General features: G+C 62.4%; 1 protein-coding gene across 2 annotated transcripts in view; it reads right to left on the bottom strand.

Moving 5' to 3' along the window:
- LOC114082289 (pseudouridine-5'-phosphatase-like) overlaps window positions 1-22,365 on the bottom strand; it is a 53,484-nt gene that overhangs the window by 23,410 nt on the left and 7,709 nt on the right. For both annotated transcript variants that reach the window (XR_011705708.1, XM_071606587.1), the window contains exon 2: window positions 5,451-5,669. Coding sequence is in view for 1 of the 2 variants with exons in the window: in XM_071606587.1 (XP_071462688.1) it covers window positions 5,451-5,669 (219 nt within the window). In the remaining variant the exon portion in view is untranslated. The remainder of the gene's footprint in view (window positions 1-5,450; window positions 5,670-22,365) is intronic.

Genomic DNA, 22,365 nt, shown 5'->3' on the forward strand with positions numbered 1-22,365 from the left:
TGTCAGTGCCCCCGCCTCGTGCCGTGACCAGGGCCAAGCAGGACATGCAGAGGACTAACCCCCACTGACCAGTCCCCACTGTCTGCTCCCCCCTCAGCTCTGTGCTCTGCAGAGGGCGCTGTGGGCAGCGGACGTGAGAGCGCCGAGCTCAGGCTTGGTGCAGCCGCAGTCCAGCCCCAGGAGGCCCTGCGTGGCACAGCGCCCAGCCTGCCCAGGAGGGAGCACAGCACTGCGGCCCGGGGAGGGCGCTCAGGACCTCGGCGCCTGTCCCACTCCTCCCCAGGCCCAGACGCCACTCTCCATGACAACATGGGAGAGGACAGGGCCAGGGCCCGGGACACGAGGAGGCCCTGGCTTTCTGGTCAGTGGCCTTCCAGTGTGAAGCTCTCCGTTCAGGGACACCAAACGCAGCTTCATCCATCCCAGAGGACCCCCTCCCAGGAAGAGGGGCTGGAAACACGAGGAGGTAGCCACAGGGTGGACACACTGCTTGACATCCCAGGTGGAGATGTTCTAAGGCCACGCGACTCGGGTGGAGTGACAGTGACTGTTTCAGAAACTCAGAGAGCTCCCAGGACGTGAGCCACATGCTCTCCTTCTCCAGGCCCCTCACCTGAGCAGCTCTGCAACCCTCGCTGCCCACAGCCGCGCGTCCAGGCCTAGGCGGGAGGTCTGCCCCGCCCTCGGGCAGCGGGCCCCTCCTCACCACCCTTCCAGGGCGCCCAGGGCACTCGGCGATGCAGCCCTGAGGTGCCGGGCACCGTCCTCCCGGGGGCCCCTCCACCCCACCCAGGGCCCTGCTGGCAGGCTCAGGCCCAGCCCAGCCTGGAGACACCCTCCTGAGGGCGACAGGGAGGGCCACCCACTGCGTCACAGCCAGGCGACACCTCCACTGCAAGGACACACAGAGCCCTGACCCCAATCGAGCAGACAGGCCCACGGGACACCAGGGCCGCCCGCTCCCCCAGCTCACTTGCCCAGACCTCCCTGGCCCCACGGTGGCCCAGAGAGCAGGAGGAGGAACAATGTGACATGAGGTCACCCTTCTCTGCAGCCCCTCCTTCCTGATGAGCTCCTGGTGACGTCCAGGCCCCACACTGTCCTCCCACAGGACGCTTCCAGGGAGAAGCACCCCTCGCAGCGCAGGAGGGGACAAAGTGGCAGGTGCGCCAAAGCACCTCTCCAGACCTGGGAAGGGGACAGGGCCCTTCTGTGCACCTCGTCACTGAACAATGACACAAGTGTCCCCCAGGGTGGGACTGGGATTGGCTGAGGGCAAAGAGGAGACGGGTGGATGCAGAAGAGGCGCACCCCCCGCCAGGAGAGGGGCGAGGGGCAGGAGGCTGTGCTCCGCCATCCCTGCGCTCTCATCCCTGCGCCCTCGTCCCTGCCCTGCGCGCCCATCCTGTCCCTATGCGCTCTTGTGGTCCTCCTCTCCCTTCCCCTGCTCTGTCCCTTAGGCCACCTCCCCCTCCTCGGCCTCCCCTCAGGCCACTCCCCATCACTGTGGCCTGTGACGCCCGCTCTGACGTCCAGTCTTCTCAGCCTGACTCGGTCTCTGCTCCGCAGGGCCACCCTGCACTGCCCTGCACCAGGTCCTCTGCCTCTGCTCAGGGTCCTGCTGAGCAGAGTGAGCAGAGCCAGGGGGCTGCCTGGGGCGTGCCTAGGGCCTCGGGCTGCGGGGAGACCTGTGCCGTGGCCGAGCAGGGCTCCTCCGTGTCCCTGGGAGGTCAAGCACACAATCTCCAGTTAAGGGTCACAGTGACCGACTAAGGGCGCTCTCCAGTACCCCCCACCCTGTCACAGGGAGGAACAACAAGAGCGCCCTGAGGCGCGTGCCAGGGGCCAGGCTTTGAACGTGGGGCTCCTGGTGGCGTTCATCGGCCAGGCCCTCCGTGACCGGCCCCTCGTCACCGGACACCTGGCCTCAGGGGACCAACGAGGTCAGCAGCTGAGGGCACTGCAGCGGCCTCCACCCACAGACCCTCGGCGTCCCAGCCAGGCGTCCAGGCCAGCAGGACGAGGGGTGCGCGCAGAACCACAGCAGAGCACGGGAAGGCAGGCAGGGAAGGGGCTGCACGGGCAAGACCCGGCGCTCCCGCTGCGCGCAGTAGCTGCTTCCTCAACCCGAAGAGAAGGTGGGCCACGGGAAACGGTCTCCACAGGCCCTTAGCCATCTACGGGAAAAGAAGACCTGGACACAGGAATCCGAAAAGAGGGGGCACTGCAGCCCCACAGCAAGGGAGAGCTAGAGAGGGGGCCGTCTGCCGGGGTGACCCCAGGAAGGGCACGCCCTACAGGAAGGGCACGTCCCAGACGCTCGGCCTGCAAGGCCTGAGTCGTGAGAGCAGAACTGAGCAAGCCCGTGACAGTGAGGAGACTCAGCAGCGATCCTCACAGCGACCTCCGGTCCCAGCCGCCTGGGCCAGGGCTCCACGGGGAACCCCACGAGCAGGGTAAGAACCGCAGGTCACACCCCTGATGAGGCGAGGCAGAGCTCAGGTTCAAGAGCAAATCAAGAGAGTCAGATGGCAGCACAAGAGGGGCTCGCTCAACACAGGAAGAGCAGAGGACAGCGCCCACGGTCACTCCCCTGGGGCAGGCAAAGCACTGCAGAGGCCGGGCACGGAGAAGAGCCAGCGGCTTCCCAGAACAGACGGTCACAGTCCAGCAAGGGGCCGGAGCCTTCCCCCCGGGCCTGGGCAGGACAGGAGGCCTCCCAGCACGGCAGGTCTAGCTAGAGCAACAGGGAGAGGGAGGGACACAGGAACCCACCCTGGAACAGAGGTCAGAGCCCTGTTCACAGGTAAGATGGCGGTGCACACGGAGAAACTTGCAGGGGGACACACCTGTGCACACCAAACTGCTAAAGCAAACAGACCCACTCAGAGCAGTTGTAGGACACAAAGCCAACAGAATCAGCCACATCTCTGCACATACAACCAACAGCTCCAGAGGAAGTCACTGAATCCAGGGCGTTCGGATGGCCTAAAGAACACAGCACTCAGGGACGACCCACTGCGGCTGATCGGCCTGTGCACCCAGACCCCAGAACGGCAGGAAGACATTAAGGGGGACGCCCACAGACCACGCAAACGCCACGGCAGCCGACGTGCTCAGAGCCAGGACAGCAGCCTGTGAGTTCAAACAATCCCACCCAAATCCCAGTGGGGTCTTTTCAGGAATAGAGAAACCCACCCCGAAACCTGCCTGGAATTTTTAGAGACCCAGAGCAGCCAGGAGCCATCTGGACAAACAGGCCAGAGCGGGAAACCGTCACTTCCTGCTCTCAACAGGTGTCACAAACCTGTGGTCACCACAACAGTGTGGCCCATGGAGTCCACAAGCCCAGAAATGAGCCCTCCCACGTGGGGACGGACACTCTGTGACAAGACAGCCAGAGCCCTGGCCACAGGAAAGAGAAGACTGGAACACATGGCAGGGGACAAAGGGACATTCCCACGGGAGGGAACACAGTCGGACCTGTAACCAGGGCCACGTTCAGAATTCATCAAAGTGGAGCCAAGATGGGACCCAAGACGTGGAGCGATCAACTCGTGGGAGGAGACGAGGAGCGCACTGGAGAGATGGCACAGCAAGAACAAAAGACCACATCACGGAAGGACAAAGGGCGCGAGGAGCATTTCTCCACGGCTAGAGATGGGCAGAAGCTCGTTCAGATGCTCTGCATCCCCAGGAAACGCCAGTTGACAGCCACAGTGAGACGTCACCACACCACTGTAGGACAGGTGTCACCCACTGTGAACTAGGCACGCGGAGGGCTGAGGCGGGAGGACCCAGTGAGACGCGGGCCTCCGCAACTGAGACTCAGCAGTCTGGTGAGACCCTAGAGCTCAGCGGTCGAGCACCCCGGGTTCAACCCCCGGGACCAGCAAGAAGAGAAAGGGGATGTGCGGCCTCCGTGGCAGTTCCTTCACTTCTGGGCACACCCCTGAAAAACTGAACGCTGGCCCTCAGGGACGGCCCAGCCCAGGCTCAGAGCAGCATTCTTCAGAGGCCGGGAAGCAGGAGCACACCCCGAGCCCCCAAGACGGCGGTGAGGAAAGGTGGTGCGGCCTGCACACGAGGGAACGCTACTCCGCCTCATGGAGGACACGCGTCACGTGCTCCAACGTGGTGCTCCCAGGACGTGGTGCTCCCAGGACATGGTGCTCAGTGAGACTGGCCCATCCAGAGGACCGACCCTGCAGGATTCCACCGAGCACAGGTGCCCAGAGGGGCCAAGCTCCCAGAAGCAGCGGCAGGGGGCTGGCTGCAGAGGTCGAGGGGGTGGTGTCAGATCTGCAAGGTGAAGGCCCTGCGGACCCGCGAGGTGGCAACAGAGTACAGGTGAACCACTCACCCACAGCAGTGGTGAGGCGTCCGTGGAGGCCGTGCCGTGTGAACCCCAATGTGAAACACAAGTGTTAACTGTCCAGATGGGTTCCCTCAAGACTCGCCAGGGCTACTTCATGCACAAATGGTACAGGAAGGTCAAGATGCAGAGAAACGGGATCATACAAGTAAGAGCGCGCCTCCGCGACTGCACGATTCCCCTGACACAGCTGCAGGTCCACGGTGACCTGGTGGCTGCAGATCTCTCCCCTGGCCCCAGGAATCTTAGAGAGCACTCCCTCTTCACCTAGAGGGGTCAGAGAGCCCAATTCCTGGCCTGTACTCAGGAACCCCTGCCCTTCTGTCTTTAGCAGGCGATCGAGGGCCGACGGACCTCAGTTAACAGGCCCAAGGGACTGGACTCGGGCCAAGCAGCAGCCTGAGCTGGGGCAGGGAGGAGGGCAGCTCAGGGGAGCACTTCCCCGGCACAAGGCAGGCCCTGGGTCCATCCCCAGCACCCCTCCAGAAACTATTAAGAATTTAAGGGCTACCTGACAGGCATACAAACACGATAAATAAAAATGAATCAGGGCTCTAACTTTTTGAAAATTAAGGCTCTGTGGAGAGATTTAGCTGCTTATCGCACCGTTCAAAGTTTGAATAGTTGCTGAAATATTAATCCTGTATCTGATTTTGCAAAGACCAAGGCAAAGCCACTGCTGGAGCTCGACTCTGGAGTAATTCCAAGAGGAACACAGCCGTTAGAGACGGCTGACAAAGAGCTGGGGGTGACTCGGGGTAGAGCACCTGCCTCGCATGAGCAAGGCCCTGGGCTGGACTGCCAGCACTGCAGGGAAGGAAAAAAAAAAAAGGCAGGATATTGATAAAAACAAAACCCAGGTGTGTTTGGACCCAGGCATCAGTGAAACTGACGCGTGTGGTTTTAGCAGCCCCCGAGAGAACACAGCGTCACCACACCCCACGGTGTGCACCCAACTCTGGGGTCCCGAGACCGTACGGGACACAGAAAGGTAAGGCGAGCGCGTGGACCTCGGAGCGCCTCCCCAGGTCGGGGGCGGGCTTCCCACCGTGGCCCTGAGGCGGGAGACACGTACCTGGCATGAGCTGGGCTGTAGGGAACAGCCCCTGGAGCTTGGCCTGGCTCTCCTCCACCAGCTCCTCTTTGGACATGGGCAGCTGCAGGACGTCGATGATGATCTGAGCCGCTTCCAGGGCCGTCTTGCCCATGACCAGCGACTTGACGTCCCAGCTGTACTCCTTCCCGTAGCGACCACAGATTTCCTGGAACACCACGGAATACAGCCGCTCCGTGTCTGCAGAGACGGAGAGACGGAGAGTTCTAGTGCACAGACACACTGACAGGAAGTGGGAGACAGACACCACGCAGGCCTCGCTCTGCGCAAGAGGCTTCCGGGGAGACCCAGGCAGATGGCGGAAATGGCTGAAGGTCACTGCCATCGAGGGTGCCGGACGCAGCCGGCCTTGCAGTGCTTTGTACCCCCTGGGCCAGGTCCCAGTGTGGCCTTGGGGACCTGCACTCCGTCCCACAGCTCTACCTGGCATTCCCCAGTATGCCGGGATGGCACCACGCATGGTCAGGCGTGAGGTCCACACCGTCAGAGACTTGTCACACTGTCCCCTGGATGGACTCCTAGTCAGGAGGCACCTGGCCACGGCCGCTCCCACAGCCTTCGAGGTGAGAAGGGAACACACACAGGGTGTGTCCTGGCGTGGGGACAAGCTGGCTGAGCACTGAACCCCAGCTCTAAGGAGGGGGCCTCGCGAATGTCCACTTGTCCAGGGACACGGATGCAGATGCCTAGGAAACACTAGAAGCATGTCGGCTCTTGTGTCTGTGCTCCCCTGGAACTGCCCGAGTCGGCTCTGGAAGTTGTCCGAGTGCGAGATGCTCATAATTGAGAGTCTCTGCAGTTCTGAACCCCAACATCCTCCTCCTAGACGCCCAGGCCGCCAGCTGCACTGGTGGGCAGGGTGCCGGGTGGGCCTCGTCTCCCGAGGGTGGCCACCGCGGTGCCAGCTACTGCACTTCCCCTTGCACCTACCTCACGAGGGGAGGGACACCTGTGAGAGCATGGGTCCCAGCAGTGTGACCCTCACCCCGTGACACCCCAGTGCACCCAAGGCAGGGAGCAGCTCTCCTGCATGGGCTACGCCCTCCACCACCAGGGATTTTTTTTTTTTTGGGGGGGGTTACCGGGGGTTGAACTCAGGGCCCTGGACCCCAAGGCCCCTCCCAGCCCTAGTTTGCATCTTATTTGCAGACGGGGTCTCCCCAGCTGCTCAGGGCTCGCTGTTCCTGTGGCCCCACCTGTGCCTGTGCCGGCTGCCCTGGGGTCTGCTCCGCACGGTGCTGGGTGCTCATGGTCGGCCTCAGGGTCACCACAGGCCACCCCGCAGGCCGCCCTCCTGGCCCAGGGCTGGCGGCCCTCCCTCTGGGAACGCTGTACCCTCCTGACGGGGCGATGGCAGCCCCCGCTCCTGCGTGGAGCAGCACAGGTGGCTGGTGGGGGCTCAGCTCCTGCCTGGGCTTCAGGGTGGGCCACGGCCCTGCCCGCCCCCTGCCCTCCTCCTGCAGCCCTGTGTGGCAGCCGTCCTGCTCCTGGGACCCTGGGCAGGCAGCGAGAGTGACAGGGACGGAGAGGAGAGCCCGGGGAGGCCCAGGCACAGCCCGAGCCCAGCCAAGGTGAGCTCGGGGCAGGAGGGGGAGCGCCAGGAAACGCGACTCCAAATCCAGAAAACTCTGTCTCCTTTCAAGACGGTTCAGACAGTGCTTACTCAGAGCCGGGAACGTCACAGAGCTTTTGATTTAAAACACACAGAGCTGGAGGATTATCAATCTGTCGGGGACTGCGCACACAGCCACTTTCCCCACAATGTAGATAGAATCACCCTAAATCCTCGGCAGAATAGGGACGGATCTAAACAAGTAATTAAATTCCTCAGATCAAATGACCCGACAAGCTGATGACAGCATCCTGAAAATTAAAGGTACAGCGCTTTCGAAGAACCCAGGGGTGAAGGTCCAAGCACGCTGTGCCAGGGATCCGGCGCGTTCCCCGGCCCACGGAGGAGCGTCACCCTCCCGCCATCTCCACCAGGAAACCCAACTGGGTTTTCAACGTGTGGCAACCAGGGACCCAGGAGCTGCCTTAGGCGACACCGGACCCCACCCAGAGGAGCTCCAGGGCAGGTATTGAATGGAGCAAGCAGGCGAGGAAGGGGCAGGTAGGAGACGGAGCCACAGAGGCTGGCACCGTGAACCCCAGCGCAGGCAAGCTCCCAGGTGGGAGGACACAGCATCCTGTCCACATTCACAACAGGGCTGCAGGAGGAGCCCTGGCCCCCCAGTGCCTGGTGCAGGCCCAGGGTCTGCGGCCGCAGGACTGTTCAGTCAGGCCGCCTCTGCACGCGGCTCCAACCATCTGCGGTTCCAGCAGCCAGAGAGTGAGAACAGCAGGAGAGCAGCCCCGAGCCCTGCGCAGCACAGACGGCTCTCTCGCCGTCACCCCCGCGCACAGTGTGACGACCATCGAGTAGCACTACATCCTGTTCACTAGGGATAGGCCGTGCGGAGGCGACTGAGGGTCAGGGAGCAGGGCTGTGGGTTCCGGGCAGACGCCGCTCACTGGCATGTACGGGGCACCGTGTGAGCAGCCCTGGGCTGTGGTGTCACTGGGCGTCCACGGATGCCAAGGGAGACTTACGGGGAACCAACCCAAGAGCTGGCCGGCGTTGCACTGCTACCAAACCCAGCCACGGTACGACACTGCAGTCACAGAGCCGTGCCCTTCTCTAGGTCACTTTTAACAAGCACACACAGTCGGCAAGGGGCGCTGCTGAGTAGGTTCAAACGTACCTCCAGGAATCCGCTCAGCTCGAGAGTCCACCACCTGCCTTCTTTACCCCGCGCCCCGTCCCTCCACGTGTGGTCCCTGGGCCAGCGGTCAGCGGCCGTGAGAAGCTGTGTCCAGAGCAGAGCCCCGGGCCGCACCAGCGAGCCACAGAATGGGAGACGGGGGTCGGCCCGGTGATGGGTGCCACCAGCCCTCCAGGGGAGGGCCCCCTTGCCCCCATCTGACTCACGCCCACACGTGATGGGAAAGCACACTTCATAACTGACAAATCTTAATAAGCCCCACGATTCCCAAAGGTCACCCCAGCAAATGATCCCAATCAGTGGGAGCCCTCAGTCAACCAAGGTGCAGAAACCACGTGGCACCCCAGCACTGAGAGGGGAGAGCAGGGAAAGTCAACACACCGCCTTCTCAAACAAGGCCCGGGTGCCCCGGCTCTTCTGAAAGGACACCCCAGTAAGCTGGCTTCTCCCCGAGAAATATGTATCTAGAACAAAAGCATCGGCTCCTCAGTGGACACGGCGTGTTTAGGGAACTGGCTATCTGGCGCACCTGTCTTCAGTGGAAATCAACCAAACAAAAGAAAACACCCCCTTTCTCTAGAGCCTGGTTCAGCCTCAGCGTGACGGCTGCTCGGGAGGTCCAAGGCCGTCCGGCTTCCCGGCTGGGCGCGGGGGCCGTGGGCATCAGGGCACCGCCTGCCTGTTCTGTCACCCTAGAGCAGGGCTCTGAGGTGCTGTCCGCGACTCCCGGACAGTCTCCTGACAGGGTGGTGGAGGGGTCGGTGTGGAGGAGTCCATCTGTCCACGCCCAGCAGCAGTGGCTTCTGCTCAAGGCTGGCATGCCCCAAATGTCCACCCCCATTAAAGGGAACGGTCCAGGGCCTGCACCACAGGCTGCCCCCACAGGCCCCAAGCGTACGCCCCTGCCTGGCCTCGGGTGTCCTCCCACCTGTGACCACCAGCAAACCCTCAGTGTGGGATGGCCGGGGCCTCGGCACTCTCCAGGCTCACCCCCTCCCTTGCTCCCTCGGGGCACTGTCACCCGGGGCACATCTGCCTCCGGAACCATGCCACCCTCTTGGGGACAGTTCCTTAGAAGGAGCTGAGGTGCCAGCCACCTGCACATCAGAAAGACCCAGGACGGCGCAGGGGGTGCCGAAGCCAGGACCCGCCGTCCTGGGAAAACCTCAACACGATTTCTGCAAGTGTCACCTGGGGGCGGTGCGGCTGCTGCAGGTGTGGGTCCGCCCTGCCCGACCCCAGCAGGCTCCACAGGGAGAGGGCCTCGTGGTCTGGCCGTGGGGATCACCCCAGAGCAGAGGGCGGCGGCCAGTATGAGCTGCAGGCAGAGCAGCAGGTCCCGGGCAGAGGGCAGGGGGACACTGAGATGGTGTCGTCCGAGACACCAACACAGGCTCGCTCCTCTCCTGAAGCTGGCTCTGCAGACCTGCATCCAAGATGCCCCTCGATCGACATCCACAAACTGGGACAAGAGCTACCGTGAGCCTCGTTGTTCATCTACGCCTCTCTCTCTCTCTCTCTCTCTGAAATGGCACCAAGTGAATGTGAACTAAGAGCATCCAGTTCCCACCTAGATCCCCGTTCAGTGCGAGGCTCACCCAGCGGAGAGGTCCTCCTGGACCAGCGTTTCCAAGTTGGAGACAGCGCCACGGGTCCCAGGAGGGAAGCCAGGTGCCCATCTCGGGAAGACGGCGCAGGCGCTGGCCCGGGAGGCGATGGGTGCGTCACACAGGCCCGGGCCGAGCGCCAGGCTGTGCTAGGACTGAGACGAACAGGGCTCCGAGGCCAAAGTGAGATCCATCCAGGCACAGAAAGAAGACACCATCTACGTTTCCTCAAGCAGCAAGGGACAAAGGAACACCTGCGAGGTGAGAGGCTCCCCCACAGAGTGGTGGACGGAATGGCTACGTGTCCTCAGCTGAGCGTCACCTGACACATCCCCTTCGGCCAAGCTCAGTGACAGTGTCCATACCAGGCCCTGCCCTGCCACAGGTCGACAGCGGGGATCACGAGTGTGGCCGTCCTGGCCACGTGTCCCTGCTGCACTGTGATCAGGGAGAGGGACCCCAGTCCTGGGCCCCTGCCGTCTGACCCTCCCTGGCGAGTGAGCAGGTTCAGGGAGCCCAGGCCCCACACGAACCAGGGACCCGCAGGAAACCGAGCGCCCTGACCCCTGCCTGGAAGGAGCCGCTGGGCCGGGGGAGAGTGCTGGGTCATCACCCGGCCGGCAGCCACCCTGCTAGACTGAGACCAAACAGACACGTCACCAGGGACGACCAAGGAGCGGCGGCTCTGCTCAGCGCCTGGCACAGCACACTGCACCCCGGGGCACGGGCAGGGCTCTGGAGCCAGGAGCCTTCCCACAGCCCGTGGTTAAGGAAGACGCCATTAATGTGCGGACTGGCGCAGCGAGGTGGCTGGGTCACTCCTACGGGGACACGTCTGCAGGGGGAAAGTGAACGCCAGAGCTGTGGGACTCGTGGAGTCCAAGGGAGGACAGCAAGGGCCACGGTGACAGAGGCAGGCTCGCTCGCGGGCCAGAGGGCCAGGACCCAGTTCCTCCAGGTGCCTCGGGCGGTGAAGGCCCCTGGCTCCTGGACCCACCCACAGCCCCCCGACTCGGCCTCCCGCAGTGTGAGGTGACAACAGAGTGTGGGGCTCCAAGCCACCAGGGTGGTGACGATCTCTTACCGCAGTCACAAGAGGCGCACAGCCCAGGAGGAGAGCGACTCCTGCCCTGTTAGACACCGAGGCGCTCACCAGGAGGATGGCCTCATTGCAGGACCAGCAGTGGCCGTCCCCGTGGTGACCACCCGAACGGGGGAGGTCTGTGTGCGCTGAGCCTCGGCGTCTCGGTCCCTGAGCGACCGGCCCTGCTGCTGTGGACCTGGGGGCACCGCCCCCATGGAGGGGTGGCTGGCAAGGAGGCCTGTTCCCCCCGCCCCCACCTGGGAATCGAGAGGGCCCAAGACGACTGGGGGCCCCAGCACCCTGAGGACAAGCCTCCATTGACCAAAACCTCCCACCAGGCCCCCTCCTGAAGGTCCCCCAGCTCCTGACAGTGCCAAGCTGGGCACCGAGACTGCCACCCAGGTCACTGGGGTGCTCTGCAGATCCAAGGACAACAAAGCCATAGCTAATGTGAAGACTTCAGCACGAGGTCACTGCAGCAGCTTCATGTGCAACAGAAAGCTGCAAATGACCCATTCAAACTGCGGAGCCTCCACCCAATGGGATGGTACTCCGCAACCAAAAAGGATGCACACGGCTGGTGGCGGTCCCCAGACATACACGCAATGGAAACAGAGGACACGCTGCTGTGACAGAATCCCTGAGGCGGGGTGCGGTGTGAAACCAGAGGGTCGCCGAGCTCCCATTGTGGAGGTTCAAGAGCGCGGTGCCCACACCAGCTCAGCCCAGGAGGCCCCGTGGGGATGACGCCTCAAAGGTGGGGAGTGCCGACGGGGATTCGGGGGACCAGGCTTGCTCACCCAACCAGTCTCCTGCAAGCTCACGAGGAGCCTCCGAGCCACGGAGACGGACGACATCAATGTGGAGGACACGCTCCCAGCGACCTACTTCCCTGGCGGGAGGCTCCCATCTTAAAGGTCCTGCCACTGGGACATCCCCACGCTCCAACAGGAGCAGGCGCCACCAAGTGAGAACCGGGTCACACAATCCCTCCAGGGACCTCTGTGGAGCCTGGGATTTCTGGGGTCTCGTCCCCATTCCTGTCCTTCCCACGGCACGGCCCCAGGCACCTTCAGGGTGACTGGAGGCCCAGCTCCCGCCCACGCGGCCGGGCTAACAGCAGGCTCCGCTCGGTGACAGCGCCGCCTAATTATGGGGCAGGGGGAGTGAGGAGGAGGGCCAGCGAGGTGCCGCTCCAGGGCGCAGGCTCCCGGGGTGCAGACGGCGCTCACGAGCACAGGAGGGAGGCTGCTCCAGGAAGACACCCACAGGTAGGCGGCCGGCGGGGAGGCAGGCGCGGCGAGGGTCCCGGGGCAGCTCAGAGGCGCGCTGGTGGGCCTCTGGTGGGCTGCACAGCGGGACCCAGAGGTGGCCAGGCACAGGGTCAGGACACAAGGCCACCATTGCTCCCTGCTCATCTCAGGGCACTGCAGGGCAAAGGAAGGCTGCTCCCCTCTCCTGGACACAGCTGACCGCGTGTCCTCCTGTCCCTCTCAGAAGGTGCAGGTTCTGAGACAAGAAAGCCTTGGTTTCCCTTAGGGAGACAGCAGGTGCTCCCTAAACGCACAGAGTGGGCCCTGCACCCTCTTTTTGAACCTGGGCTCCATCGGCAAGGGGCCCCCTGCTGCGCCTTCTCTGCAGGGTGGACCCCTGTCTGTGGCTGTGTTCAGGGGCAGGATGTTCAAAAAACCCTGTGCCGGCCACAGTGGCGCACACTGATCCCAGAGGCTCGGGAGGCTGAGGCAGGAGGATCGCGAGTTCAAAACCAGCCTCAGCCACAGCGAGGCGCCAAGCAACTCGGCGAGACCCCGTCTCTAAATATAAAAAGAGCTGGGAAGGGACTGGGTGGTGGCTCAGTGGTAGAGCACTTGCCTAGCATGTGAGAGGGACCGAGTTCAATTCTCAGCACCACATAGAAGTAATCGGATTAAAGAGGTTCACCGACAACTAAATACGTACATTTTAAAAAGGGAGGGGCTGGGAATGTGACTCGGTGGTTAAGCACCTCTGGGCTCAGTCTCCAACCATGTACACAGGGCATGCTCGCGCACAGAGTCTCTGGACCACTTAGGCTCCACATCCTCTGGGAGAAGACTTTCCTCCCAGGCCAGACTCACGGGAGACTACTACAGTCGAGCGTTTGACTCTGTTCCCCTTCAACGCCGCTTCCACTATCTGAATAGAGTTTTGCAAACAAAAAAGGTGCTGACTCAGATTTGTGGCTGACTTTGGGGGGCTGGGGGTGGAGCACAGTGGTAGAGCCCACCACGGCTGCATGCCCAAGGCCCGAGTGGTCTGACCAGGACCAAAGACAAACGAACAAACAAAACTGAAAAAAAAATTTAAACTGAATTTTACTTCACTATTTTGGAAAATATCATCTAACCAGGTGTAAAAACACTTAAAATGAAACCCTTTCATACATGAACTTTTGAGAGGCTCGTTATCAGACAAAAACTGGCCAATCTGCTTGAAATGAGGTAAGAACAGTGACACTCCTACACACGAACATATGCACAGATTCATTAGTGCATGTTTAATAATCAGGGGTAATGTCATCATTTTCTTTGTAAATCTCTTTCCTTTTTATGGTGCTGGGGATTGCACACAGCCATGCTGTACCACTGAGCTACCTCTCCAGCCCTTTTATTTTGAGACAGGGTCTCTAAGTTGCTGGGGCTGGTCTTGATCCTGCGACCTCCGGACTCAGCCCCCCGAGTCGCTGGGATTTCAAGTGTGTGCCTCTGTGCCCAGTTATAAGTCTCGTCATTCTTTGTAGCTGACGTAAAATAAAACGACAAGAATTAAAGGTTATAAATCTCTCCTGATGGCACCCGAAGTGTTAAGGTATGATTTGCCTGTCACCAGCACAAAGGGGATCTGAGGACGAGGCTCCCTGGGAGAGAAGGTTGGCGTCCCACTGAAAGTCAGCTGTGATTAACACAAACTAGGTGACCGTCCATTAGGACGTCCAGCGTGATCTGCACAAGCACCCCACTAGGGACGTAGCTCAACTTACTCCCAGGCGCATCCGGAAAATTCTCCAGCAGTGGCCATAACAGAGCCTCAAACACAGGAGAAGTAAGATCCACAAAGAATGTTCCTAGTCCCCACCGAGGAACACAACTAGAAATGAGGGACAGGAGACTATTGGGAACCTGTGCACACGCGCAGACTGCACAGGGCCGCCCTCCTGAACACTCCTGGCTCTAACCTCGCAGGAGAAATCAGAAGGTGCCCTGAGGAAGTGTCACAACTGAGGGGATGGGGAGAGCCAGGCGCGGAGAGGAGTCTGCGCCAGACGCTGCATGAACATACCACGCAGGAGCTCAGAGGTGGCAGCTGCGAGCCCAGGAACCTGGTGGCCTCTGAGGGCCAGGCCAGGATTGGCCCCAGAGCCTCCTCCAGGGCAGGCGGTCTCGCCTGCACCCGAGTGGGCACCTGGAGGCTGCCATGGGACCTCCAGAGCCTGCGACCTCAGGTGCCCCCCCCAAGGCCACCTGTTGGAGAGTGATAGAAACAAATGAGCGTCAGGGACCTTCATTTCCCCTGATCAGGCCTCTATAGGACGCCCCTCAGACCATCACAATGACAGTCCCACAACAGGGTCTTCCTAGTGCTCCCTCACACACAAAGGAGCACGGGGGCTACAGACGCGTGTGGCCGCGTCCTGAGGGAGCCCAGTCCGAGAACCCTGTGCCGGCCTCGGTCAGTGCTGCGGGACAACTGTGCACGCGTCATCTTGCCCGTTCCTGCCGTCACCGGGTGGGTGGGTGGCCTCAGGGTGCGTCACTGAGCCGACCTGCACGACTTGAATTTTCAGTCACTGCAGATGAGCATAGGGTCCCAGGCTCCGAGGGGACGTCCCTTGGCCCAAACGCTCTGCTTCGGAGCCAGGGTCCCGGCAGGCCCTGTGTGGGCTCCTGCTGCACCCAGCTGCCTCGGGGCTCTGAAGGCAGGGAACCACGGGCTGACCTCACAGTCAAGCGTGCACTTTAAAGGCCACTCCATCCTGCCATCCTTCCTAAGGGCCCCTGGCAGGGCCACCTCTTGCCACCCTTCCACTTCTGTCCTCCACCCTCGGCTGTGCTCCTGTGAGAGCGTCACCAGGAACGTAAGCACCACGGGGAGGGTGGCCAGCCCATGCAGAGGGCCTCCCGCCAGGCCGGGCCTCACGGAACCTAGGAGACCGGGCGAGGGCAGACAGCGACCCACAGGTGAAGGGCCGGGTGTGGTCAGGGCCGGCTGGGCCTGGCGATCACGTGTTCTGCTCACGGACGTTTCGTGTCTGAGTCGGGGGGAGGGCGGAACGTCAGAGGACTCGTGTCGAGGAGACGGGGTTAAGGCTGGACACAGCGCACCCTCTGAGACGGGCTGATCACGGGGGTGTGGCCTGGGGCAACAGCGACCCTGGTCTTTCGAGGTGGATGGTCTGATGCACCACACATTCCCCGGCGATGCCCGATGTGCTACCACAGGCCCAGGCAGCAGCGTCCACCTCCCAAACTGAGCCAAGATGAAGCCCTCTCCCTTTTCTTCTGCCCCCTGGGACGGAGCCCAGAGGGGCTCTGAGCCACCTCCCTGGCCCTTTTCATCGTTATCCATTTTGAGACAGGTCTCCACCTGCCTGGCCAGCTCACACCCGCACCCTGCCAGCTGGCAGTACAGGCGGGTGCCGCTACCTGTCACCTCTTCTCTTCACAGGCCGACTGTCGCGGGCGTTTTGCCAGTGACAGAACGTTGAGCACCATGTTGCTCCGCTAGGCGACAAGCTGTGTGTGTTCTATAAACGTGGCGACCCAGTGCCGAGGGTCGGGTTTATAACACATGGGCCCACAAGTCAAACACGGTAAGACCTCTCCGCGGCGACCTGTGAACGTCCTCGATTGACAAAGACCACAAGCAGAAACGGAAAGTCTGAGGACGGGGAAAGGGTGCTAGTGGCCAACTTGCGTGGCTGATGCATTTCCAAAGTCCAAGTGCAGGGGACCAAACTGAGGACACAGGACGTCCCAGTAGGGATCACAGGACGTCACAGCAGGAATCACTACCCGCCCATAACTCCTCACCCTCGATGTGGGGGGCTTTATAGAGGGACAGAGAACGAGGGACAGCTGCGTCCCAAGGGCCCACCGGGACAGAAGCCATGCGAGAGCAGGGCTATGCTCCTGCCCTTCTGAACTGGCACCAGGAGGGAGGTGGCCGCCCAGAGACAGCCATGCAGAGGCAGGAGGTTCTGTGAACGGGGCAGGGTTGGGGGCATTGACCTCTATGTGCGGCCTCTCCGCCACCCAGAGGCAGTTAGCCGTCCCAGCACTTGACCCAAAGAGTTGTTTGGGGCCCTCCATTTACGCTCTGGTAGGGGGGCTGACGACGGGTGCTGGGGACCAACTTCAGGCAGGCCCGGGACGGCCACCACATGCACCACGCAGACCTCACATCCCTGTCCAAGTTCACGTGGCCATGCCCACGAGTGCACCCCCAGGACGGGGTGGTCGTAGCTGCTCGTTAAGTGATGGGACCCAAGTGCCAGTGCCCGTGAGCCCCGACGGGGTTACAAGTCACAACCCAGACCTCCCGGGGGAGAAGGACAGAGGGCCCTGGCCTCGGGCAGTTGTGCCAGCCGTGGCTGGGGCATAATTAGAGAGCGGACATGGGAAGCAGGTGCCAGAATATAATTAGCGACGCCCCAGCACGTCATTCACCACTCTTAATGACACCCCAAGATCACAGGCCACTCAGGGCCACCTTCCCTCTTCCTGGTTTGTGTTCTAGCATGGCCTGCGCTGTGTGGAGGGGAAGTGGGAAGGAAGAGGGTCCCCACGTGTGTCCACTCTTGGACCAGGTGCTCCAAGAGCCATGGGAACACTCTAGACCAAAGCCCTGCAGGGAGCCGGGGTCTATGGGAGCTCTGCTCGGGGTCCTGCAGAGGGAAGCACCGCTCTGTGCCTTGAGACTAGTGCCAAGCTGCTGCCCGCCCACCGTGTTCCCGAAGGACTGCAGGCAGAGACGGGACCTCAGCACCGCCCTCTGGGCGCACCGCAGGCGCTGGACCCGTCCTTGGAGCACACCCTGCCCCCCACTCACTCAGCACCCTGCTCTTACAGCACCCCGTGCGGCTGGGCACGGCGACTCCGCGGAAGGGAAAGGGAGCCTCCGAACCTGGGCCACCCCTGGAAACCATCCTCTCGGGAGGGGCCTCGTGCCCCTGGGTGTGACCGGCATCAGCTGGCAAGTGGAGCCCATGTGGGCACAACGCAGCAGTGCTCTGTCCAGCAGAGCCCCCGGGGTGGCCGCCGTCCAGGCTCCCGGCACTCCATCCGGCGCCCGGCACCGCCCTCCCCCGTGTCTGGAGAGTGCCGTGTGCCAGGAGACCAAGCCACGGCCGGCGGCACCAGCACAAGAGCAGAAGGAAGGGGGTGGAAGCCCAGGCCACTGTGAAGTCCCTCAGGGCCAGTGTGACCAGAGGGGCCTCCCATGGCAGGGTGGGCACAGGAGGGAGGGCCAGCGGCCCTGCATCAGGGCAGCACACCTTCCTCCTGGCTCTGCAGGCCTGTCCTCCACGTCCACGGGGGATGGGGGGGCGAGAGGGAGGGAGGGGGAGGGGCGTGGTGACTGACGGGAGGGGGAGCTGCAGCCAGGGGAGGAAGAGTGACAGGAAGCGGAGCAGGAGCACAGCAGCCACCACTGACGTCATCGTCAACAGCCAACCTGCTGGACCCTCCCGGGCAGCACCCGGCCACCTGTGGGCAGGAAGGTGCCCTGGAGCTGGGGGCCTCGGGGGCTGCTGCAGGGCCAGCCGCCAGCCCCGCGCCCCTGTAGCAGCTCTCCTTGGGAGGCCAGACCTGGGGTTCGTCCTTCAAAGTGAAGCTCATGAGGTTTCCACCCGGTGCTGACCTAAGACACTGGACCTTGGGTCGCCGGCACTCAGCCTGCCCGGAGCCCAGGCCACCCTCTCCGTGTGGCCACGTCCTGCCTCCCTGCCCTGCTCCGGCTGCGCTCCCCCAAGCCTTCGGGAATCCTCGCCATGGGCCGAGGACCGTCCCCTGTCCCCCTACACCTAGGGTCAGCGCAGCAGCCCCATGACCAGGCCTTCCCTGTCCCGCCCATTCCAACCTACAGGCCCTCCACGTGGGCCAAGACTGGTCCCCAGGACAGCTGTCCACCCCCAGTCCCTGACCTGGAAAACGGCTATCCGCAGACTGACGAGGACCCCACAAGGGAGCCTCTGCGGTCCCCGAGTGAGGCCCGAGTCCAGCGTCAGCTGTCCTGACGAGGACAGGAGACAAGACCTCGTGAAGCAGGCGGCAGGAGGGGGGGTCCCTGGAGGGGACTCAGCCCTGCTGGCTCCCTAGTTTGAGGGACCCGGCCTGCACACTGTCAGAGAACAGCATCTGAAGCTGTAAGCCCCTGGGTGTGGCTCAGTGTCACGGCAGCCCCAGGAAACTCCTGCAGACCTCCGTCACCTGAACGGGGAGGCGGCCACCAGCCAGCCTCCCGTGCCCAAGCACCAACCGCCACCACTGTCCACTGTGAGGAAACCCTTCCACTGAGCCCCCGCTAGCAAGGCCACAGGAGGCCCCAAGACAGGATCCAGAGTCCGCACCTGTCCCTGCTGGCCTTCCCAGCACCTCTGCTGCTGCGTTGGCAGTGACCTCCCGCCGCACGCACCCCGCCGCCTGCGCCCACCTATGCACAGGAGCGCCCTGTCCCAGATCACCCCGGGCCCTTCCTCCTCCTCCACCTGACACCCACAGCTCTGCCTGGAGCTCAGGATGCAGCTCCCGGAGGCCACCCAAGGAAACTGAGTCACCTCTGCCAGATGACTAATGGCGACCTCTCAGGATGGAAGGTGTCCACCTCCCTACAGGCTCCTGCAGTGTGAGTGACGCAGTCCCCACGAGGCAGGGATCTGGCCAATTGGGGGCTATGGAAGCTGCAGAGGCCCTGGTCCCCAGGTGCCTTCACAGCCCTGAGGAGGGGACGTGCCTGCCACCGTGCTTCCCCAGTTCCCAGGACTCGGCCTGCCCCGAGCCTTCCACCCAGCACACAGCCACGTGGCCTCTGGATGCAGGCACTCCATTTGCCCGCCTGGGGACTGACCACCTGCACTGCTCACCCAGGGGAGGCTCTCAGCGCTCCCGCCACAGGTCAGCACAGGTGGCCGCACAAGAGGTGGTGAGACACGGCACAGCCACAGGGGACAGAGGTTCTGGGCCGCAGCCGGACAGCTCGCCTGTTGGCATCAGACCAGAGCAGAGCACGGCAAGGCCTCGAGCAGAGCACGGCAAGGCCTCGGGCAGAGACGCACGCGCGCACGCACACCCGCAGACCACACTCGGGCTGAACCATCACAGCAGCAGCCCCCACCCAGGAAGCACCTGGGGCAGCTCAGGACCAGATTCCCTGGAGGGCGGTGGGGAGAAGAGGACGCCCCGGGAATCCCAGCCTCTACCTAACCCGCCCCCAGGACTCGCAGGGTCACCTGTGAACACCAACCCGCAGCCGCCACCCTGCCCCCTGCAAGCAACGCACAGACAGAACCATGGGTGCAAGGCGGCCATCCCCCAGAGGGGGCCTGAGAGCCCCAGGCATGACGGGCACCTGGAAGGACACCTGGTGCTGGTGCTGACCTAAGACACTGGACCTTGGGTCGCCGGCACTCAGGGGCTTGGAAACACTGAAACACGCAGGTCCTGGGGTGACTGCACCGCTGCGGGGGGCACAGAACGCAGGATGGGAGACTCCCGGCTCAGCTGTGGGCCCCAGGGGGCTCTCCAGAGACGGAGAAGTCGCAGGGCTGGAGAGAGGCCACCGCGCAGCACAGCAGGCCAGGCCGAGAAGCCCATCTGAGAGGGGAAAGGAGCAGGAAGGGGCCCACCCAGGGAGCCCGGCTGGGAGTGGAGGCAGGAAGGGAGATAAGCCAGTTTCAAAGACGCCCTGGCAGGGACGCCCACCTCGCGGCAGCCCAGCTGGGAGACACCTTCGTGGGCCAAACACAGGCCAGGTGCGTGCAGGCGTGGCTCAGCGCCAGGGTGACGCGAGGACGCTCCCTGTCAGCTACTTCACAGGTAGCAGCCTCCACCCAGAGAGGAGGTCATTTCCCTCCATCTGGTAGTACACACTCATCACGTGACCAAGGTCTTACATCTCTTTGCAAAATCCCGTCACACAGGCGGTCGCGGTCCTGCCTCGCACACTTAACATGGGCTTCCACCTAGTTCCTCTGTTATAAGCCCCCACACCCCGGGAGATGTCACCCATTGCCTGGGATGTGCCACACACAGGACAACGTGGAGACTGCACAAGGGCTCTGGGACGCTCAGGATGGGGACTTCACCAAGTCAGCACGGGGCCAGGCTTAGGAATGGGGCTGACGTCTCCCGGGAGCTGGTGGGGGCTTGGGCCGTGGCTGGCGCCTCTCTGTACATCACCAGGAGATCAAATCACCGGCAGTGTCGGCTTGGAACCCCGAGAGGGGTCAGCATGGGCACCGACAGCCGTGAGCGCCGCTGAGAACAGGATGCATGGCACAAAATCTGGGCAGAGCACAGCGCCAAGGCTGCGCAGGACAGCCTGTGGAGGCACCGGGGATGGGTGCGGGAGCCGGGTTCACGGGCTCTTCACCCACTGCCCTGGTTGCCCACCTGGTTTCTGGGTCGAGAGGACAAGTCTCCTCAATTCCTAATGCCAACCTCGATGACAACCCCACATCGAAAAGCTCCTCACCCCAACATACGACCTTAAAGCTGATGTGCAGCCATCGAAACACCCCCACAGAACCCAGGGTCAGGAAAGGGAGTCACTGACCTAGACGTCTGTGTGACCCTCATTCTATGCAATGCTCAGGCAAAAAGTGCGTGCACGCATGCACACACAACGTACAGCATCCCTTTGGTGAAACATGCAACGTGTAAGACAGACAAGAGCAAGAGGAACAGAGAGAATGACCCTCAGAGCTGCACCAAAATAGGAAAGTGTCTAATATGTAATGAAACCTATGATTATTTGTGGCCAAAACATAAGTGACACCTCGGCGTTAGCTCTGTCACAACAAGCACATGGGACAAACCCACCTACAGAGAGCAAAGTCTTACTTGGGCTCAGCTTTGGAGGTGCCAGTCCACGCTCAGAGGGTCTCTGATGGGGGGCGGGAGCAGGCCATGGCAGGGGACGGGGCAGAGCCGAGTGGTGCTCACCCTCACCGCCCGGCAGGAGGGTGAAGGGGGCCAGCAGCTGGGCTCCCAACCCTCAAGGGCATGACCCCTGTAGCCCAAGACCTCCGCGGGCTCCACAGGCTGGGGACCAAGCCCGCAGCTCTGGGCCCAGCAACCTGTGCACCAAATGCTCCCTCAGTGGCCACGTGGAACTGTTTATTCTTATTTTTTAAGGAAGGGCTAAAAGTGTCGACGCTATAGAAACTGGGGTGCACGGGGCAGGAGGACTACAGGTGCCCTCCAGGGCCTGGTGCCAGGGAAAGCTGTCCCAGAGATGTCACGAGACATGGGCACCACTCTGGGAAGTCAAGCCGTTACTTTGCTGGGCGACAATGTCCACCTTGGTTTGCGCAGCCCTGGGGCCAGGGAGGCCCTCAGCACAGCCCTGCAGCCCACCCAGAGGCCACTGGCCTGTGTCCTGCCAGGTCCCACGAGCAGGGCCACCTCCTGAAGACTACTGGGAAGCTGCCACCCCTTGTTGAACTGTGACGTTTGGACGGAACATGGACCTTTAAGACCCTCCAAGAGCAAAGGCCACAGGCGACCATCTGCAAACCCGGGGCGGCGCCGTGGCAGTGAGCTGGAGGACAGGGGAGCGGGGCTCTCTCCAGAGGTCCCTGCACAGCAAGGATCGAGGGGCCTGCCACCACCTCAGTCCTCCAGAAGGCCGCAGGCTCTGGGGATGCCCTCTAAACTCCTTCCAGAAGGTGGACCTTCCACAGGTGCAGGGAGTCCGAGGAGGAACCCACTCACTCCCTCTGTGGGAGTTCTCCAGGACAGACAGGAGCGTGCAGGCCCAGGAAACGCGCGTGTCCGCTCCGCCCCGGGCAGTGCCTTCCAACACGGGCGCTGCCCTCCTTTACTCCAGGGAGTGCTTTGAAGGAGGAGGACACCCCACACATAAAGCCCAGCAGCAGAGCCTGGCGGGAGCCATCCCTCAACACGACCTGGGGGGTGCACGTCACAGCTGTACACTCGTCACCACCTGGTCCTTTCCAGACCCCCGGGAGGGAAGTTAGGTCCCTTTAGACTATTCGTCTTGGTCAGCTATGGTCACTGTCACACACCTGAGAGAATTGACTCCTAAAGAGAAGAGGTTTGTTTCCACTCACAGTTTGGAGGTTTCCGTGCAGGACTGATGGGCTCGCAGCCCTCAGGAAACATCGCCACGCCCTGCCCTCAGAGCCAACCCAGACCCAGGGG

Source organism: Marmota flaviventris, chromosome X (genome assembly GCF_047511675.1).
Source record: "Marmota flaviventris isolate mMarFla1 chromosome X, mMarFla1.hap1, whole genome shotgun sequence".
NCBI lineage: Eukaryota > Metazoa > Chordata > Mammalia > Rodentia > Sciuridae > Marmota > Marmota flaviventris.